Source organism: Thalassophryne amazonica, chromosome 8, assembly GCF_902500255.1.
Source record: "Thalassophryne amazonica chromosome 8, fThaAma1.1, whole genome shotgun sequence".
Classification (NCBI taxonomy): domain Eukaryota; kingdom Metazoa; phylum Chordata; class Actinopteri; order Batrachoidiformes; family Batrachoididae; genus Thalassophryne; species Thalassophryne amazonica.
This window is the reverse complement of record NC_047110.1, coordinates 23265513-23286677: the sequence shown is the minus strand read 5'-3', so window position 1 is coordinate 23286677 and position 21165 is coordinate 23265513. Positions and strand designations below refer to the sequence as shown.

At 41.5% G+C, this 21165-nt stretch overlaps 1 protein-coding gene across 1 annotated transcript in view; it reads left to right on the top strand.

The window, feature by feature from the left end:
* LOC117515355 (transcription factor SOX-6-like) overlaps positions 1-21165 on the top strand; it is a 420160-nt gene that overhangs the window by 287017 nt on the left and 111978 nt on the right. The window contains exons 8-9 of the mRNA XM_034175874.1: positions 7211-7331; positions 11117-11119. Coding sequence (XP_034031765.1) covers positions 7211-7331; positions 11117-11119 — 124 coding nt within the window. The remainder of the gene's footprint in view (positions 1-7210; positions 7332-11116; positions 11120-21165) is intronic.

Genomic DNA, 21165 nt, shown 5'->3' with positions numbered 1-21165 from the left:
ACACCTGCAGCGAGGTGTGAGTGGAAAAAGGCGCGACAGAGGAAGAGGCGCGATCAGAGGAACTGTGAAATACTGGTCAGTCACTATTAATAACCTCGTAGGTTGATCGTTAAAATTAAATTCGTTAGTTCTAAAAGCCATCATAATTATTTATAGGAAAACATTCTATTTTTATTTCTCAAACAAATGTTTGGGCCTGAAAACAGCTTGGTCTCATTTTTCTACTAGGGTTTGAACTTTGAGAGTGTTTACACACGAGAGAAAAGTGAGAAAATGTTAATGCCTGTTTGAGAAAAGTGTATATAGTGTGTAGTGAGGGGTTTTACAGCCTTAAAACATCTATAATAATTGTAAAAAATAACGCTGACTACTTCGCGGATTTCGCCTATTGCGGGCTATTTTTAGAACGTAACTCCACTGTACACTGGACCACTGTACATCTACATGAAAGGTTTATCTTTGACCCGTTGTGTGACTGTCATGCCCAATTGCGCTGTGTTTGCGCTTGTGATGGAGGGCTGTATGTGGGGTTAATCTACTGTCTCGTGTCGTTTCTCAGATCAGTTGTTGGTTTGCTTTTGTGGTATGCAGGAGATCACTTGACCGAGGGTCTATACGTTCAAATAATAATAAAAAAAAAATACTATCACTCTTTACTCTTACTCAGTCAGTCTCTTACAATGGTGTAGCCTAAATACACAAGCTTTCTAGGAACGCACCCAATTCATTACGCACGCTCAGAGGCAGGTACCCTCCGGTGCGCACCTTTTTTGGGTGGGGGCGACCCGCCCCCTGTGATAAACTCATCGCCCCCTTAATATTTTTTTTCTGGCGCCGGGCCTGGTGTGTGTGTGTGTGTGTGTGTGTGCGCGTGTGTGAAATGTGCTATATTTGTGAAATGTGCTATATAAATAAAGTGGTATGACATGGTATGGTAATCTACAAATTTAGCCGTCTGTGTGAAATGGAGATTAGATGGCTAATGTTGGGCAACTAACCTTCGTCGGCAAAGTAAATTTAGTAGAATAAAAGTTTTATGAAAGCTTTATGAAACTGGGTCGAGAAAGTGTTTAGTAAGCAGATCACATGACACACGTGTACTTGGTGTGAATATGCACCAGTGTGACTCCAGTTAGCTGCCTGAACTGGCTCATGCTTGCAGTCTCACAGACTCACTGCATTTTTATAACTAGTATGTGTGTGTGGATGTGTGTGCACGCGTGTGTGACCACATACACACTACATGCACACATACATACAGCAAAAAAGGAGTCCAACCAGCATTATTTTCATGTCCACTGCCCACCTTATGAGTGCCCTTCGGTGTAAGTCTTACATGCATTCTGAGTCCCAGGATTCCGTAGCCTGAAACGGTTGACAGTCTAGAACTTCCCCTCGTTAGGATGCCAGTGTAAAACTCAGGCTGCTTCCCCAGCCAAGTCTGAGACAATTTAGATGATATGCCATTTACAAGGATGTGGACAGGTAACACGATTGGGACTCAAACTGAGTTTTGCAGACTGGAAGCACAACACCTTGACCCACCGAACTAACCTGCTCTGCCCATGGCTGTGTTGGTCTTAAAATGAAGTGAGACTGATTGAAAAACAACAGCTGTCATCTGTCTGTCCTTCTCTAGACTCTATAACTGGGTGTAATCCTGTGGTTTTTTGTTTGGTTGCCACACTCACACTGGTCAGTGATTATGCTGTTCATCTCTTTGTGCAGCTATGTTTTTTGAACTCTGCTACCAGAAAAACCTGCAACAGCATTTAGATCCCAGAGCACAGACAGCAGCACAAATGTAGACACACTGTCAAACCCCAGAACACGTTGATTGTGTAAATCCAGACACTGATGATGAACTCTCCCTGGAGGAGTGTGGGAGGTGGAGAGTGCAGGCGTACTGGGTTAATATAGTGGTTGTAAAGGATGTGAATGTAGGCAGACAGCACTCAACAGGGGAAAAATGAGAGGACAATCAAAACAGAGGAGAAATGATGAGACAAGGCCAGGAAAAAGCTGAGGGCCCTATTTTGACAGTGGATGCAAAAACAAGTTGTGCAGAGGACAAAAGTCCATTTGGGCATGTCTGAGTGCACCTTTGCCTGGCTTTGTGCCCTAATGGCTTTGTGCCCTAATGGGCACAAAGCCAGGCACCGGGTGCAAAAGGGTTGTAGTTTTGAGGAAGTGGACAAAAGTGATGGCCCCTTCACACATAGCATGAATAAGTAGGAATCAGGGCGAAACCCAGCAAAACAGCCCGAATGAGTGAACCCCGAAAACATCGAGCCGACATCGGTAGGGACACACAGTTGGGCAGGCATCAACGATCCCGCTGCAACGGTGGCATGCACGCTCGTGCATGTGCACGAACACAGTGCGATCAGCTGGAGCATGTGGAGCCACATCGCGCTGCTGATGTGAAGAAAAAAAAAACAGTTGGAACATGTGGAACCACATCATACTGCTGCTGTGGAGAAACAAAAAATAAAAATTACACACCATAAAAAACACCAATATTTAATCCCTCCTATCCAGCATACACTACAAGTATGAGCCCTCTGTTCCTCTGTATATGACCCATGGTCACAGACATACAGTCATGAAATGACATGAATAAAGCAGTGCGCTCTTGTTATGTCTTATTATGTCTAGCCGGGTATATAAATAATTACTACAATCACCGGACACTGATAGATGAGATATTGGTGTATAATTTATGAAAATCACTAGGTTGGTATAAATAAATAAAAGGAGACCCAATACAGAACCCTGCGGTTAAATAACACTGGTTAAATAAAAAATAAATGCCACTCGCGGGATTCGAACCTGCAATTTACAAAATCTCTGATTAACAGATGGAAACTTTACCACTGCGCTACAATCACTGTTATAAGGAGCATAAAATGCCTAAAATCATCAAGGAGATAAAAAGGAGAAAAAAACAAGGAGAAAAAAAAGCATCATAATAACTGACAGCGGCATTTCTTACGTCATATTTTTGGTGATACATGACATATTTGTTGCACTGTTAGCTTGTCATAGTCCTGCAGCGCGCCGTTTACAGAACACACGTGTCGGGCTGGACATGTGCGTGGGCCCGGCCCCGGCTGTGCAAGCGGTACAGCCCGTTGCAAAAGCAAAATATGTTTTAAGTATTTCCACAGCAAAGCGCACACACGCGTTTCATGGTGGACAGTTGTAAGGTCTTCAAAACATGGTACTGGAGATCTCAACAGCTGCTGCTGTTGGCAGCCATGCCGCCCTGTCTGTTCAGCGCAAAGACCAAACTGTCACTCTCTTTTTCTGCGTTATGTGATCATTTTGTCTTTAGTTATTTTGGCATGTAATTGCGTATGTAGTTATTGTAATAATTATTTCTATAGCTGTGTGCACTCAGCTGTCATTTCCAGCTGTGAGTGAGTCTCTGGCTCAGCTGATTGATTTTGCTGTGTACATGAGTGTACAAAACTGCAAATTTGCATGGTGGCCAACTGGTTAATGCACTTGGTTTCAGTGCAGTTCAAACCCCACCCCTGCCACACTATGTGGAGTTGCGTCAGGAAGGGCATCCGGCATAAAACTTTTGCCAAAATGAACATGCAGATCCACTTTGGATCTGCATGTTAATTTTGAAAAACAAGGGAACAGCTGAAATGTCTTTCTTACCTACTGGACAAAATTGCAACCTTTTGCTTTTTAAAGAGAAAAGTAAGGTGAGATCTTTCTGATTGCTTGTTCATTTTTCAGCATTCAGATATATGGGTCTCTGATGCAAATAATATCCTTTTCATCATCATCCCATTTGAATTCCAGAACAGGAACATAATGTATGCCAGTTTTTTGACATGATATTTCACAACTTTGTGTCAAATTTGACTGACAGTCCAGCAGACAGAACAATGAAGGAGACACGAAACAGGCAGAAAAATAAGAAAGAGGAGGGCGACAAACAGGACAAGGATGTACAAGAGACATAATGATAAAAAGAAAAACAGAGGGAAGGAAAGAAGTGAGACGAGTCCTGCAGGCTGGTCTTTGATATGATCTGTTCACTACGAGCTGTCGGCGCCTTCACTCATTTGAAGTCACAGCGTTTAAGTGTTTAAAGCTGACATGAAAGGCGACTCGTCTCTGCTGTTTTAAAGGCTGCTTGCTTCATGGTTTTTGCACACTTCAGGGCTCACATCTTTATTTGTTGCTGGTTGTCTGTTCTTTCTCACTGATCATTTAGTGGTGTGTGTGTGTGTTCTGGTAGAGTGCCTTCATCATTTGGTTGACTGCTCCCTGTTTGTCTGTGTCGTGTCTACGTCTGCCACAGGGATCGTTTTCAGCACCATTTGTCTGTTTATTTAAATGCTGGTTTGTTTATTTGTCTGTTATCAAAAGTAAAAGTTTTCACCCAATCAGCAACATGTAGGCGTCCTGTAGTTGTATAAGTCACCAAAAAGTAATGGCAGATCTATAGTCTGTGTTCCTCTGTTTAATAATAATAATAATAATAATAATAGCAATCGGAGATTTCTGATGTCTGCCTCCAGAGGGTCACCTCCAAAATTCAGTGGAGTCTTCTATGGTCTAATATCTGTGGTGCAAATTTGGTGAAAATCCATTAAATAGTTTTGATGTAATCCTTCAAAGCCTATATAAAGATCCAGAATCCGGATCTAGATCTGGATCACCTCCAAAATTGAATGGGTTCTTCCATGGTCCAATATCTATCTGTGGTAAAAAATTTTGTCAAAATCCATGCAGTAGTTTGGATGTAATGCTGCTAACAGACAGACAAATGGATAAATAAATGCTGATGATTTTATTACATCATTGGCAGCCATAATAATAATAATAATAATATAATAATAATAATAATAATGATAATAAGGTATCAGAGGGCTGATGCATACCCTGTGCAGTCTACACACCACAATATAAATGTACCATATATCTGGTACAGTGTCTTTGACTATGTGTGCCAGTGTGACGGAGGCCAGCAGCAGTCACTGTGCAGTACTAGTCAATGTGCCTCACTCCCCCTGCAGCTAAAGGATACTCTGGCCACTCATGTCAGAGCTCAGCTTTAAGCCAACTGGACAGAGTGTCTGCCTCCCACGCCGGAGATTATGAGCTCCTGACCTAAGGGAAGCAAGTGGGAGGAGTCAAGAAACAGAGAGCAAGCCGCTACACCTTCAGCATTCTAACTTCTATGTGACTTGGTGATATATGATTTAGATCAGCCATCTAGGCTATTTGGATGAGCTATACAAAATAGACCGTGCTTGACCTTGACCTTTGAAGAAATGACTCAAAATCGAATCACCTACAGATATCTTTCCAAGTAATATAGTCCAACAGGTTTATCCGTCGAGGCTTCATTGTTGAGCTACATAAAAAAAGTGCTGTTTTGGGTCATTTTCCTTGACCTTTGACATTTGACCACACTATTGTAAAATGTAATCACTTCTGGAGATCTATCCAAGTAATAGCCTCACCAAGTTTGAAGGACACTCGTCCAGTCATTTTTGCATTATCTTGTCCACAGCCACTCACACTCGTGCACGCGCACACACACCAGTGGAACCAATACCAGGTTATTACTGCTTCCCCAATGTGTGGGGGGAAAAAAATCCAAAAAAATAATAATATTAATAAGCGCTGTGATAGACTGGCATCCTGTCCACGGTGTACCTCACCTCACACCCTGTGACTGCTGGGATAGGCTCCAGCCCCTGTGACCCTTAATTGGAGTAAGTGGGTATAGAAAATCGATTAATGGACAGTAATAACAGTAATCATAATAATAATGATAATAATGATAATAATAATGGCCACATCAAATTATCATGATTATGAAGACGCTTGTAGCTGATACTTTGAGAATGGTGAGTGTTTTAGAGATGAAAGACCAGTACAATCTACTTGCTTCCAGAACCTGACTTGTGGAGATCCATTTTTTTCTGTAAGCCTTGGCTTAAATTTTTAGATTATTTTGTGCTCTTTAACAAAATGGTACTGATTCTAAAGATAGGCCCTTAAATACAGCCAAAAATATCCCAGTTAACCCAAATGTTACCAATTGGTTATACAGAATCTTTTAAACTGTTGTGTGGGCCGCTGAAGAGGAGGTACTGCTGGCCCACCACCACCAGATGGCGCCCTGCTTGGAGTGCGGGCTTCAAGCACGAGAGGGCGCCGGAGCCACTGGGGGTGACAGCTGTCACTCATCTTCAGCACCAGCTATCACTCATTCATCTCATCACCATCACCATAAAGGCCGGACTGCAACTCCACCTCCTCGCCGAGAAATCAGCTACCATTCAGGTAATATTCTGTGCTGTACTTAACACTGACTAATAGTCTGAACTTCTTTGCAGCCGTTTTCCTGTGGGTGTTGCCTTATCTGTGGGATTGGCGTTTGGTGTGATCAGCGACGGCTTCGCTTCACACCCCAACCAGATAAGTGGTTAGACAGGAGCTGCACGAATGTGTGATTGGAGGTGGAGGTTTTCCCTCCTAACTGTATACAGACTGTGGGATTACTGAGTGTGCGAACTCACACTCATCAGGACTGTCTTTGTTCTCTGCCAGCAGTACCGGGTCTGACTGCTGAAGACAGCGGCCACCTGGGGCGCAGGGCTTGGTGGCTCCGGTGTTCTTCAGCTCCGTTGGTGGTGGAAGCTGTGTGGGATCCGGCTCTTCTCTCGCCAGGCGTCTTCTATCGTCGAGCCTGCCCACACGTCACCTGGTGTATAATTGACAGTCCACCATATTGTTATTGTCTGTATGTCGTTGTGCGATTCACAACATTAAATTGTTACTTTTGGCTTATCCATTGTCCGTTCATTAACGCCCCCTGTTGTGGGTCTGTGTCACGACACTTTCACAACATAAACTTCATCACACAAATTTCTGGATTTGGATCTTTTATTGTGTCTAAAAAGTCTGTCAACATAGTTTTTGTAAACCTTCGACCTCCTGAAACTTTGACAAGGAATTAAGCCTGATATAAATCAGTCTCAACTATTATTTTAAATAAAATAATATAGAAATGGAGCAGACATTATAATTCGGTGGAGTTGGGGAAAAAACATTTTTAACAGTTTTTTAAAAGTGTGTTTGTTCTCACCTGTGTGCTATCAGTGAAAAATGGTGTGTCAATTTCAGCTTTATCTGAGTGACAGGTGCATGTCTCACTCTCTTCTTGCCTCAGGTCCAGGGTCACATGCCTTCACTTATGATCCCAGTCTTTCCTCCTGACCAGCGGTCCCTGGCTGCCGCTGCCGCTGCACAACAAGGTTTCCTGTTCCCACCAGGCATGTCCTACAAGCCAGGTATACACACACACACACACACACATGCACACACACATCATCATCATCATCAATTCCTGTAAGGTCTCCCTCACTGACATCATCAAGTGTCAGGAAGTCGGGCTCAGCTATTGACACTTGTATTCACAGGTCAGGTCGTATTCACAGGTTAAGGTGCCTTGACACTTGCATGCATTTTGGCTCCACACTCCTGCACAATTCGTCATGACAGTGCCACCAGCTGTGTTCCCAGCTGGATGCTGGGCTTTGTGCCGCTGGATGCTGCGTATATGAAATAATTATTTCCCATCGGATTAATCATTTTCTCTAAGATTTTGGCTGATGAATACACATCTGATCACTTCCAGAATCACAGAGGACCATCACAGCTGCAGCTTCTCTCTCTCTCTCTCTCTCTCTCTCTCTCTCTCTCTCTCTCTCTCACTCTCTCTCTCTCGTGCGCTTCATGAGGCAGAGAACACATTTGGAATAGAAGGTAAGAAGAAGGTAATTATTATCTAGAAGGTAATTATTTGTAATGTTTATATTATAATAGCTTGGTAAAACAGTTGCATGTTCATTCCTTCTTATGAGCAGCTGTAAATGTATGTTTATGACAGATTTAACATCTCGTTATAATCGTTCAGATGAGCCGTGCTGTGATGCAGTGCGTTGATGCAAACACTCGCACTCACACTCTGTTTCTTAACTGTTTGTGCAGTGTTCACATGAAGTTCGCATAATTAATGTGCGACAGAGATTTTGAACATTTCAAAACTTTCTTTGCGCACTTGAATGAAGCTGCGTACAGTTTAAAACGGTTTATAATCAGTTTACAGCAAGTTTACTCTCCTGCATGGCAGATTGCGTATCAGTGCGCAGATGAAATTTGTGCAAGTGTCGAGTCACCTTTATTTCCCCAGCCAAGGCTGTTACCCATTTACAGCTGGGTCAACTGGGACAAAGCAGAGGAAACGTTTGTTTGAATACACAGACAGGTAGCTTGACTGGGAATCAAACCCGGGTCTACATATTGGTAATCCAACTTGTATCCTAATTCACAAACAAGAAGTCACGCTATACTTTCTGGTAGTTTTCCCAGTGTTGTTATTGGCAGATTAAAGTTCCATAAGTTAATCTAAGGATATGGGAGGATGTTTAAGCCCGAGTTGTTCAGAATATGTTTTGGAATCCATGTTACCCTGAACCTACTAACCCTACGGGCCCCTTCACACATAGTATGAATGTGATCGAATTGCACATGAAGTGCACATGAAGCAGGAATAGCATGCAATACATGTAAAATCGTAGTTGCCTCCAACGCCTCGTACACCTGTTGCTACAACTATTTGCTTGAACCCATTTGATCCCTCTCGCAGAAGGTGTCGGCCAAATTCTAGGTGACACGCATGCACATCTAACATTCACGCTATTAGCATGAAAACAGTCAGCAGATGATCACTTTCGAGCTGGATGTGCCCCCACAAGTGTGGCTTTGCAAACAGCAACACACATGTGGTCTGCATGTGTATCGCACCTATTTGTTTCATCACCCCCCCTGCTCCTGCAACACATGTGGTGTACTGGGGTGAGCACACTTGCATAAAATGCAGATATTTATGCTGCACAGACATGATCACATGGGGGCCGGACAGGCAGGTCAGAGCACACACAGCACAGCGAGGTGTCTGTCAGCTGCTCACCAGAGACTCACTGACAGCTTGCATAACACAGACACAATGACATGTTGGTGTGTTCGCTGAACTGACAGAGGGTGTGGCCACCCACAGGAGCAGCTGTGGAGATCTGTGGTTCTGGACATCACGACTGGGGAACACGCACTGTGTTTGGACGGACATGAACTGTGACGCGCGTGTCTGCTTGCTGTCCTCATGCGGACATACATAAAAACATGTGTCAATGTTGCAGTGGGCGCAGTGAGTGCGCGTCGCGCACATGGACAGGCTACCCCAGGTGAAACGGACCATCACTTCATAACACACATGAATGTGAATGAATGTGAATGTGAACGTGAATGTCACGTCACCCACATGAGCTCTGTTCCACATGACATAGTGTCTGTCCTGTGGTGCGCCGTCCACAAGACACACGTGCTGGGCTGGACATGTGGGCGGGGCCGACTGGACACACCGCCAGTAGATGTGGACATGATAAGAGCATCCTGCTTCATCATTCATGTCATTTCATGACTGTACGTCTGTGACCATGGGTCATCCACAGAGGAACAGACGGTTCATACCTGTATTGCTTGATTGATGAGAGATTCAGTAAAATGTGTTTTTTTATATGGTGTGTGGTTTTATTTTTTTTAAATATGTCCATGTCCTTCTTGATATCAGGAATTTCCTGCACCTTTTGCAGCACAGTGATGGTAGCTCAGTGGTAAAGTTTCTGGCTGGTAGTCAGAGCTTTGGAAATTGCAGGTTCGAATCCCGTGGGTGGCATGTATTTTATATATATACTTTTTTTCATAGCAGTGAGCAGCTGCGCAATATGGTTACACATTGCGCAGCTGCTCGCACTGTGTTCCCGTGTGTACGAAACCATTGCATCGCGTCAGCTCAATGTTTTCGTGTTTGGTCATATGAACTGTTACGCCGTAATTCACCGATTTGTACTTATTTGTACTATGTGTGAAGGGGCCTAAACCTTGTTGCAACAACCAAAAATTTACAGTAATGTCTTGGCTGACCTGTTTGTTTTACTCAAACAGGAGGTCAGTCCCCACAATGTAACTAGTAAGACTTTTGACACTGTGATGAATATTGTTACTGGTTAACATATATTCAACATAGTCAAAGGTTAAAGAAATATGTGTTTATTCTGGATAAGCTTTAGTGCCCTTTGACTAACTCTGGAGAAGAAACAGGAGGTCTCACTCTTTCTCTTATGTGTGTCTGTCTTGCTCACAGCCACACGTGTGTAAACACAGCCATCCCTGTCTATGTTAATGAGGTGTGTCAGGTGAGGAATGTTCTGCAAATGACCGGAGAATTTTACAGACCGTCTCGTTCACGTCAGGAACAATACCTTGGACACAGAGACGACTGGAATGTCTCTTTTTCAGTGTGCTGAAAGCATGCCAGTCCAACAACACATCTGCAACATGGAATTTCACACTTTCACACATGCATTCAGTACACACACTCTCCTGTTACACTCTTATGTCCAGCAGTAGCAACATAACAGTGTTTGGGCCCAAAAGACACAATATAATTCTGGGCCCACCAGCAAAAACCAACCCAGCCCTTCATGACTAATTAAACTACCAATGCATAACTAACCCAGAACCATTTAAAACTTTTCATATAGCCATGAAATCAACATATTTTCAGGTGCATTTAAATTAGTGGTTTATATTTTAAACACCGCATTGATGAAGTGACATAGATTGTGTGTTGTTGTTGGATCATTACCTCTGCTGGTAGATGAAGTCTGAAACCAGTGTTGCTATATTACCATGATGTTCTGATTTATTGCCTGAGGTACTTTTACTTTAAAGTCCTCATGAACCTGTTTAGATGATAGTTGACGAAGAAGTAAAAAAAAATCTGACTGGTCTATTTCATTGGATGGTAGAGACAATCATGATGTGCCCTTCAGCTATTGTCATCCTCTGATAATATATTTGGTGCCATTCATAAAAAAATAACTGTTGTCAGAAAGATCAAACAAAACCTCCTCTGGAAAAAAAGTGCAACATTTTTATTGTATTTATAATACATTTATAAATGTACTGAAAGCTGTAAATATTTTTCTGTACGTCTTATATAGGCCTTGGAGAGCAGGTAACTCAGTGGTGGAAGTGGAAGATGCTGGTGATCCAATCAGTAGACATGGGTTTGAATCCTGCTCAAGATACCTATCCATGTCCTTGGACAAGACAGTTAATCTGCATTGTCTCAGTCCACCCAGCTGTAAATCGGTACCAGTCTTGGATAAGTAACCTTCGTTATTTATGACATATCTGGGTGGGAGGTTGTGGAGTCTCATCTGCTTCACGCTACAGAATCCGGAGATAAGCACCAGTACCAATGGACTGCAGGGCCCATATAGGACTTGCATCTGAGTAGGTCCTGAAGCCTGTTGAATTCCACAGTGTAAATGGATGAGAGTCTATGACTCACCCTGGATAGGAAACCAGTCCATCATAGGTTACTCAGCCATATACAGTGGTGGGTACAGATAACCAAAAAATTAACTTTGATAACAGATAATCAGATAACTGAAAGTTATGAGATAAAGATAAAACAATAAACCACCCAAAAATGTATCGGACGTTACAGATAACCGATAACAGATAAATTCCAATATTATCTCTGGCACATTTACAACTACTAGTAAACAAATTTAATAGCTTCTAATAATATTAAAAATACAACAGACCCAAACAATAAGACTACACTTTTTCTTTCAACAGTCTGCCCTGCTGGAAGCTCTTGTTTACCTACAGTGCTCCAAGCACAGAGGCACCCCCGAGACCCAAACAATGAGACCCACACTTTTTTCTTTTAGGCATCCGGCCTCTGCTGGAACCTCTTGTTTCTTACAGCCCTCCCAACACAGAGGCACCCTGAGAACAGCCATAAAACCAGCTCTCTATCAATGACAAAGTTACGGTCATGCGGAGGGTCTTGAAAATAAAGTCATATTGAGTTATGGTGTTGATTTATAATAACATTGATACCAATAGAATAACTCCATTAATGTCAGTTTCTGTCATTTGTACAAAGTTAAAATATACATATATCTTTTAATGTTGAATAATGCACTAATTCTGACATTTTGTAACAGAGACAGATCGCAAAGGATTCTGGGTAAACGTGCCTCTGCTAAACACTGATTGGTTCAGTCATTCATTATGTAAACCACACGTTAATGTGACGTCTCTCGTGTGTTGGTGTTTAAATGTGCTTTTGTAAAATATTCCATTTTTTATTTGTAAAAACAGGCATTTTTACGGAGCCCTAGAAGTGTCATCGCAAAGTTTTTTGCATGTGGAGAGAATGTGCGCATGTTTGCGCACATTCTCTCCACATTCTCTCTTTACAGCATTCATTTGATGTTGTAAAATGTGCTTTACAGTGTGCGAGATGATTTTTCATGCAGGAATTTTTTGGACCAAGTTTCAGGTTAATCGTGCGTCCTGTATCGTGTAGTGTTCATGGAGTATCAAGCTGCGGTCAACAATCTGACGATCACCTCCTGAGCGCCCATCATATGGTCGAATGAGAATCAAACCTGTCTGTATATATTATTGTGGTCGGCCGTCGTGAGGTTATCCTGCTGCTGAAAGCTACAAGCAGCATCCAACCGTTCGCACTGTGCCGTGCAAACACTGCAGAGCTGTCTTGTAATAATGTTATTATTATCATTATTATTATTATCATTATTATTATTTTGCAGTTGTTTATTTTTAAACTTCATTTGTAAAAAAAAAAAGCCATTTGCAAAGCAAAAAAATTTGATTTGACAATCATCTGACATAACCGGGGTCAAATAAATAGAACACTGCCATCTAACTGGTTCCCAGACACTTGCCATGAACACTACTGGCCAGTAGATGCTAGATGGCAGTAGAGGCTTTCAAAACAAATTCTAGATATCCCTGTCTGCTCACACTTAAAATGCGTGGAATTTAACAAACGCAATTAAAAAAATCAGTGTCTATAAACGCAGAAGAAATATTCAAGAGAGTTTTAGGCACTAGAGTTTAATGCTGTTGTCGTGGAGCCTGAACAGAGTGTCTGAAATGCATTTGTCCTGTCGTGATGTACTGAGATTACATCATCCTACCCAAATGCACTGCGGGGCAGAGCATGTGCTCACAAAACCTTAAAAATTAGCACATTACTTTAAAACTAAACATATATCTAATATTTTTACTTTATGAAACTTCAGACATGACAGTAATTTTAAATAACTTGTCCAAAATTAGTTTGGTTAAAATTTGAACCATAAGTTAAAAATGTATGCCTCTGGATGATTCTTAGGTCATATTGCCAGCATATCAGTATGGTATTAAAATAAATGTTTTGTTTTGTTTTCCTTTTAGGGCTGTTTTTCTTTTGTTTACAGAGGATTGAGATGCTTTTTAATACAAGCAGTTTTCTTCTGTCTGTAAAGTTTATAACTATGTGTCTGTTACAAAACTTTTAACAGATGGGTGCTGAAACTAATTTTAAAAATGCTTGTTGCTGTTCAGTTTGTTTATCGGTTTAAAGTTATCGGACAAAATTAATCGGAAGATAAATGATCCGATAATGTTTTTTAAAGTTATCTAAAAGATAATCTGATACTGAAAACATTATCTTCGATAATTATCTGTCATTTGATTATCGGAAGTGTGCCCACCACTGGCCATATACAGCTGGATGGATGGGAAGAAATGGAAAATGTGCACCACTTTGGGTCCTGAGGACCAGGATTGGGAAATACTGTCCACAAATGGTCACACCACCATGCTTGACAACACATTCACACTTTACATGCACACAGATCTTCATGCAGACACCTTTCCATTCTTTTCCCTCTGCTTCCTTCACACATTCCTTTCTTCTGTGCATTCCTCCAGGTGTTGGCCTGACACTATGCAGTGCTGACCCTTCATTCTTCAGACACAGTAATCCGACTGCATAAGCACAGGCTACCCTCCCACCAGACTTTAAAAAGCCTTTATTGTTCATTCCCCTTTGACTTTGTTCTGCTCTAAACATAAACTCTGACATGGAAATCATTTTAGACCTAAACAGTAGGGGTTACACACGGCACTTGGTGAACTTGTGAGTGCATCCCAGTGAGGCAGTGCTGGGCCTGACCCCTGCTCACATGTGCTTCTACGATAAACACAGCCTTTAACTAAAACACATGTGCACTTTAAAAGCACAAGCATTAAGCAAGAGTGTGCACGAGATGCACAGAGGACAGCTGAAGGTAAAAAAGCAGGTTAGTTCTTGTGCCATAATGTGTCTCGACTTTGTGTTTTGTTTTGCATTCAACAGGTGAGAATTACCCATCAGTTCATTCCTTCGACATGGCAGCTGCTGCGGTGTCTGGGCAGGGCCACATATGACAGACAAACACATTCATACAACCACCACCTACAGTTACGTTAAATTCACCAAACCAACATGTCTTTGGAAGCTGGAGCACCCGGACAGAACCCACGCAAAAACATGGCAAGGACGTAAACTCTACAGTGAAAGTCCCATGTGGGAATTGATCCCATTACCTTCTTCCTGTGAGTCAACAGCACTATCCACTAAGACACTGTGGTGTCTTACAGTGTTGTATAAAGTAAAAAATAACTTTGGTAGAAGTTCAAGTCACTGATTGAAATGCTACTCAAGTAAAAGTAAAAGTATCTAGTATTTATTGTACTTAAGTATGACAAGTAATGTACAACTAAATGTACTCAAGTATTGAAAGTAAAAGTACAAGTAAAGGTTAATAATCAAAAACGGACTGATTTTTTTTTTTATAAAAGTTTATCTAGGCTTGTAAATGACTGGTAGTATTAGTCAAAATACTGAAAATTGTGCACATCACACAAAACACTTCAGAAACAAGGTTTCAAAACCTACACGAGAGTAGGCTACTCACTAGGTGTTCACAGAAAACAGTTATTTATTTCTATATGTATTTTTTTATTTTCATTGTTACATGGTTTTATCTTTACTGTTGTGTTTTGTTTCATTAGGTTCGTCTCTTTCTCTAAAATTGTATTGTAACATTATTAGTCTATTATTATTGACTATTATTGTCTATTATGTAGACTATTATTGTTGTTGCTATAATATATGAATAAAAATAAATTTAAAAAGTTACAATTTGACTCTTTTACGACAACGAATGCTGAGCCATTAATTATACAGAAAACAGTACAAACGTACTGATGAGAACAGCTTAATGCTAACTTTAACATTGAAAACGCCATAGACATGCTAACGCGTTAGCATCGGTCCCGTTTTTAAGTTATAAAATATATCTATTAACTGTTTCAGAAGACCATAACAGGTCGGTTTAACATAAAAATATTAAATATTACTCACAGACATATGCTCTTCAGGGTTTTAGCAGGAAAAATTAGGATAAAGCAAAATAAAATCCATGAATCGTAGATTGAAGCACTGCTTCGACCTGCGAATCACTGCTTCGATTGGTTCAAGGTTCAAAGCAAAGCCGCGGTGCAGAAAAGTTGATTACAGAACCGCTGCAGGTCTGTAATCAATGTAGAGAAATGATAATTTTCCTGACAAACACCCCACAAATGCGCAACTGCAAAAAAGCCTACCGGACATGCCTCATGACCGGCCTGACTTCGTTGCAGTCACTAGTAATCAGTGGTGTCTCTGAGTGAAAACACAACTTTTTTTCGTGTGTGTGTGTGTTTTTTTTTTTTGTAACGAGTAACAGCATGGCGCACAGAAAATGTATTGGAGTAGAAGTATGCAATTAAGGTTGGAATTGTAGTGAAGTAAAAGCGAAAGTAAGCTGAATTTTAAAAACTCAAGTAAAGTACAAAGTCTCCCAAAACGTACTTAAGTACAGTAGTGAAGTATTTTTACTTCGTTACTATACAACACTGGTGTCTTAATACATAAAATTTTAAAATACAATAAAGGATTTTGACCAAACGATGTTTCCGATATAGGAGGAATTCCAAATAAGTCTACAAGGTCTGTGAGAAAAGTATCGGACCTTTTTATTTTTTTCAAAAACCATATGGATTTGAATCACGTGTGATTGCATCAGCCAAGCTTGAACCTTCGTGCGCATGCGTGAGTTTTTTCACGTCTGTCGGTTGCGTCATTCGCCTGTGGGCAATCTTTGTGTGAGCACTGGTCCACCCCTCTCGTCGTTTTGTTGCATTAAAATTTTTTCAGAAACTCTGCCAGACAACCAGCTGGAAACCATTTCGAAGATTCGGTTGGCTTTCGGTGAAAATTTTATGGGCTTCAGAGAGATTAAGGATTGTTACTGCCGCTTTAAGGATGGCCCACAGCGCCGGAGGGTGCGCCGCGCTCCGAGCGGCCATCGACAGGCTGAAAGGAGCTGATCACTTCCAAATTTAAGGCTCTGTTGATGCAGGACGTCGTGTAACTAGCAGAGAAGCTTCATAAGAGGTCTGGATCAGCACTTTATCGGCACATTCCACTGTTAAAGGAGATTTTGTAATGAAAGACGTGCGGACGGATTCGCGCGTCAGGACGCAGCCGCCCATGGCGCGGCGGGACAAAAAACACCTACGTGTTGGAAACCATTCGTAAGATTCAGGCGGCTTTCGATCGCTTTTTCAGTCGAGTGAGTATCAGAGAAATTAACAGCTGTGGGCATGTTCCAACTTGTCGTGTAAGGCTTCCAACACGGAGGTGTTGTTTGTCAAGCGCCATGAGCGGCTGCGTCCCGACGCGCAAATCCGTCTGCACGTCTTTCATTACAAAATCTCCTTTAACAGTGGAATGTGCCGATAAAGTGCTGATCCCGACTCTTATGAAACTTCTCTGCTAGTTACACGACGTCCTGCATCAATAGAGCCTTAAATTTGGAAGGTGATCTGCTCGTTCAGCCTGTCGATGGCCGCTCGGAGCGCGGCGCGCCCTCCGGCGCGCCCTCCGGCGCTGTGGGCCGTCCTTAAAGCGGCAGTACACAATCCTTAATCTCTCTGAAGCCCATAAAATTTTCACCGAAAGCCATCTGAATCTTCGAAATGGTTTCCAGCTGGTTGTCTGGCAGAGTTTCTGAAAAAATTTTAATGCAACAAAACAGCAGTCCTTCAGACATTCTTCTGACAATGAAAAAACGACGAGAGGGGTGGACCAGTGCTCACACAAAAGCCTGCCCACAGGCGAATGACGCAACCGACAGGCTGTGAAAAAACTCACACATGTGCACGAAGGTTCAAGCTTGCTGATGCAATCACACTGATTCAAATCCATATGGTTTTTGAAAAAAATACTTTTCTCACAGACCTCATATAACAGCAACTCAAAATAGTTTTGTTTTTTTCAGTGATAGAGAATCCATAGTTGTCCAGTCCCATACTTTTGGTTTCCTATACACTGCGTTTACCAATGATAAAATGAGTAACTCATTTGTTCTTCTGAATCTGATAAGTTGACAGAAGAAGGGGACACACCACACTTCAGTTTCCAAAACAATTTAAGAGCATGACTCAGTTTGGTTGATATTTCTCTGATAACATGGAGCTAAAAATCTTTAGTCTTCAAGATGTTTCCGTTGGCAGCGTGATGGCCAAATGCTTAGTGTGGTCATGTGGATTTGCGGTCAGGAAGGCATCTGGTGTGTAAAAGTTGTGCCAAATCACTACCTCTAGGGAGAAACTGAAAGCTCTTACTTCAAGATGTGTCATTTCTCACCAAAACATATCGGCGTCTTCTTGCCAGATGATTGAGAATCTCAGAACCTAGAAGTGTGTTTTGTTTTGTTTGATTATCTAAGATTACATTGTTTTTCTGTGTCACTGTGACTGCATGCAGATTTACATATATTTATATTCAGCCTGTGTGCCGTTTCACCTTGTCTGCAGAGTAAATTTACTGGTGTTAAATTAACACTGCAGTGAGTGCATACTGTCATCGTGGAGGCAAACGCATTCCATCACCTCTGTTGGAGCGATAAATAAAAATGATCATCATCAATAGAGTACACGACAGTGTGATAGATGTGCAACCACACACACACACAAACATGTTTTCACAGAGCACAACTATGTGCGCACAGTGGCGGTGGGCCCTTTGTGCGCTGCAGGCAGTGCGGGCCCTGCCCAGCCTGGTGGCTGACAGGCATGTGTCTTTGTTAAGTCAGTAACTATAATGGCGCTCATATGTGGCCCATTTCCTCGGGCCCACAAAGGCACAGGCCCCAACCACACCGCCCGGGCTCTAGCTAACGGGCTAATTAATGACTGCAAAGCCGCACTCCCTCCTCCCTCTCTCTGTTCTTCATTTATAACTCTTCTGTCTGTCCTCTTCTTCTCTCTGAGTTTGTGTCCCATGACTGTTGTTTCCTTATTCTTTTTACTTTGATTTCATTGTGTGTTTTTTTTTTTACATTCCAAAAATGCAGGATGCTGCCGCCTGTTATCTCAGTATTAGCTCTACGGTTAATTAAAGCCTAAACATTATTATCTGGAGTAATGCCGCTGTTGGTAATAGCCAAGGATGAATAACTTGTGATCAGTTCAGTCAAAGCTGGACTCTATTTTGTCCTGTTGATGCGAAAGTGAGGAGAGAGAAGAATCTGACAAGCACAGTTAAATAATACACACACACACATACATGCACCAGAGCTAATGGAGCAGGCAAAGGGCCGTGACATAGCCTGGGAGTTACTACATCAGCACATATAGCTTCAGACACAATGACTTGGAAAGTCATGAATGTGGATTGGACCCACCAGCTACGGAGAATGACTAACTCCTGACTTTAAAACGGCCCTGTGTCCAGTCTATTAACCTTTGGGTTCGTTTAGTGTCAATAAAATGTCATTCTGAAGCAAACCAGTTGGCTTAGCAAATAGGGGAAGGCGATATACTGAATAGCTGTGATTGTGTGTGTTCACAGGGCCGTACCTCAGCACCTCACCTGATCTGGGCCCTGAGTGCGGCTGACGTTGAACATTATTATCACTTTACCAAGGCGTTGCTAGGCTGGTAGTGTAGATTACGACGATGCTAACTGGCTATACTCGCCCGCTGTGCGTAAACAAATGACGTCATAGCGCGCAGCCCAAGACACTGTCCACAGAGGAAAAGATAAAAAGGCAAGAAGTGTGTGTTGGTCACAATATGGATATTCGGATGATTTTCTCATGGATAGTACGACAATGAACAGCAGCCAAAGCAGCCAGCTTGATGAGGACGCACTGCCGAATTTGGAGAGCAGCGCGCCAGCCAACACTACAAAAGTTATGTTATATTAGTTACAAAAGTTACTTTTTATGTACGCGTTACGGGTTGTGTATCTCAGTAAGTGATAATAATGCAATAACATGCTTTTGGTCGTGTGGTATGCCGTTGCCCGCAATGACGATAGTCAATCTTGTTTAACTCGGGCGAATATCTGTCATTTTGGGCGGCTGGGCATGAACATTGGGCCTCTGAAAATGGCATACCGCCCTCCAAAAGCATGTGATTGTATTATTATATTGTTTCATACTGTATACAGACGTACTGTGAAGTGCTGTTCACAGACTCTGACTTCTTCCCAGTGATTTCAGGTGTTATTCAGAGATCTGTTCTGGTTCCTGCTCTGCTCTTGGGTTTGTTTGGTGGATTGCCTGTATTTGTCATTGAGGAAATGTTTACTGATATTGACTTTACAGATGATGCTGTGATCTTTATTAGTCCATGGGCTACTAGGAATCCAGATGCCCCCCACCAGCCCCACCCTACAGCTTGACTCCTTTGCTACGATGTTATGTATATAGGCCTACTGCACCAGAAAAATGGTGTTATCATCAAATAAAGTGGTACAAAATATGCAGCCACCAAGATGTCCATAACGAGGACTTACTATGTTTCTGACAGGTTATTTTTATTTTATTTTTATTCATTTACTCATTTGGGAGGTTGTGTGATGTATTCTCTGGTGTGATTCATAAACAGAAAAATCATGCATTCACTACTGCTACTACTACTAACAATTTATATTGGGCTTTCCCAAAAATTAAATGCATGAAGAAAGACATTCCATTAATAAAATTAGACTACAATGCACAAAAATTCCAAATTAAAAGAGTTGATTGAAAAAAAAAAAAAAAAAAAACACAACAAATTAAAAAAAACCTTCAAATGGACTTTTATGTTTATACCGGTGTTTTCAATTTATCTAATCTGTATCAATAACATCCAGTATGTTGTCCATTGCATATTTATTTGTCCAGCATGCTTATTTTTGGAGTCCTTCTGGCACACACCACTGCACCAGATAACATCCATTATGTTACCCATGTAACAGCACATGCTGTGGTGTGCACATGTGCTTCCCTGAGCTCCTGTCCATAGATAAACTTGCCCCCAAGGAAAAGCTGTATTGAAAAGTGAGTTCCCACATACAGAGAAAGGTGTGACTTATACTCTGCAAGAATGGAATTGATAACTCTTCTAAAAAATGGAAAATACAGTATACATTCTGTGGCTGTGATTGGGAGAAACTGTGTATAGTAGTAGGCATGTGAAATATGTGAGCCTAGATTTGAGCTGCTTGCTTGTTTTAAAGTCTTTTCCACTCCACCATGAAGCTGGTTAAATGTGATGCAACAGACAAAAGTTGCACCTTGCACAGTTTTTCAAATCACGGCCAGAGAGGCTACAACGTTTGGCTTCCCTCACTTGTGTCCTTGTTATGCGGTTACTCATTTTTTGAGAACTGCCCGCTTCAGACAGATTTGCCATACAGTATCATGCTGTCTGTATTTGTAATAATTGATCTTCATGTATTCATCCCCTGACTTTTCTGCAGAAAACTGGCTGTAAAAGTGACAGTTTGTGTTTAAAATAATTCTTATATTTAGTTTTTCCATTTCCATATGGGCTCTGAGATCAGAAAGACTGAATGTACAAATGGTCATATTCCTGAATGGTTCATGTGATATTTTGTGTTGAAGCCCTTGAATTAAAGGTGAAAGTCTAGATGATGTAAAAGCACATATTCTTTTATTTGAACTTGACTGTAGAAAAGAAATAGAACAGTGGTAAGAGCCACACGACAGTCTGGCTGATTAGCAATTAGAATAGTTAATAAGACTTAATAAGTGTTGAATGTTGAGTTTTTGTATTTTTTGTAATTGTCAATCAGCTTATCATTATTTA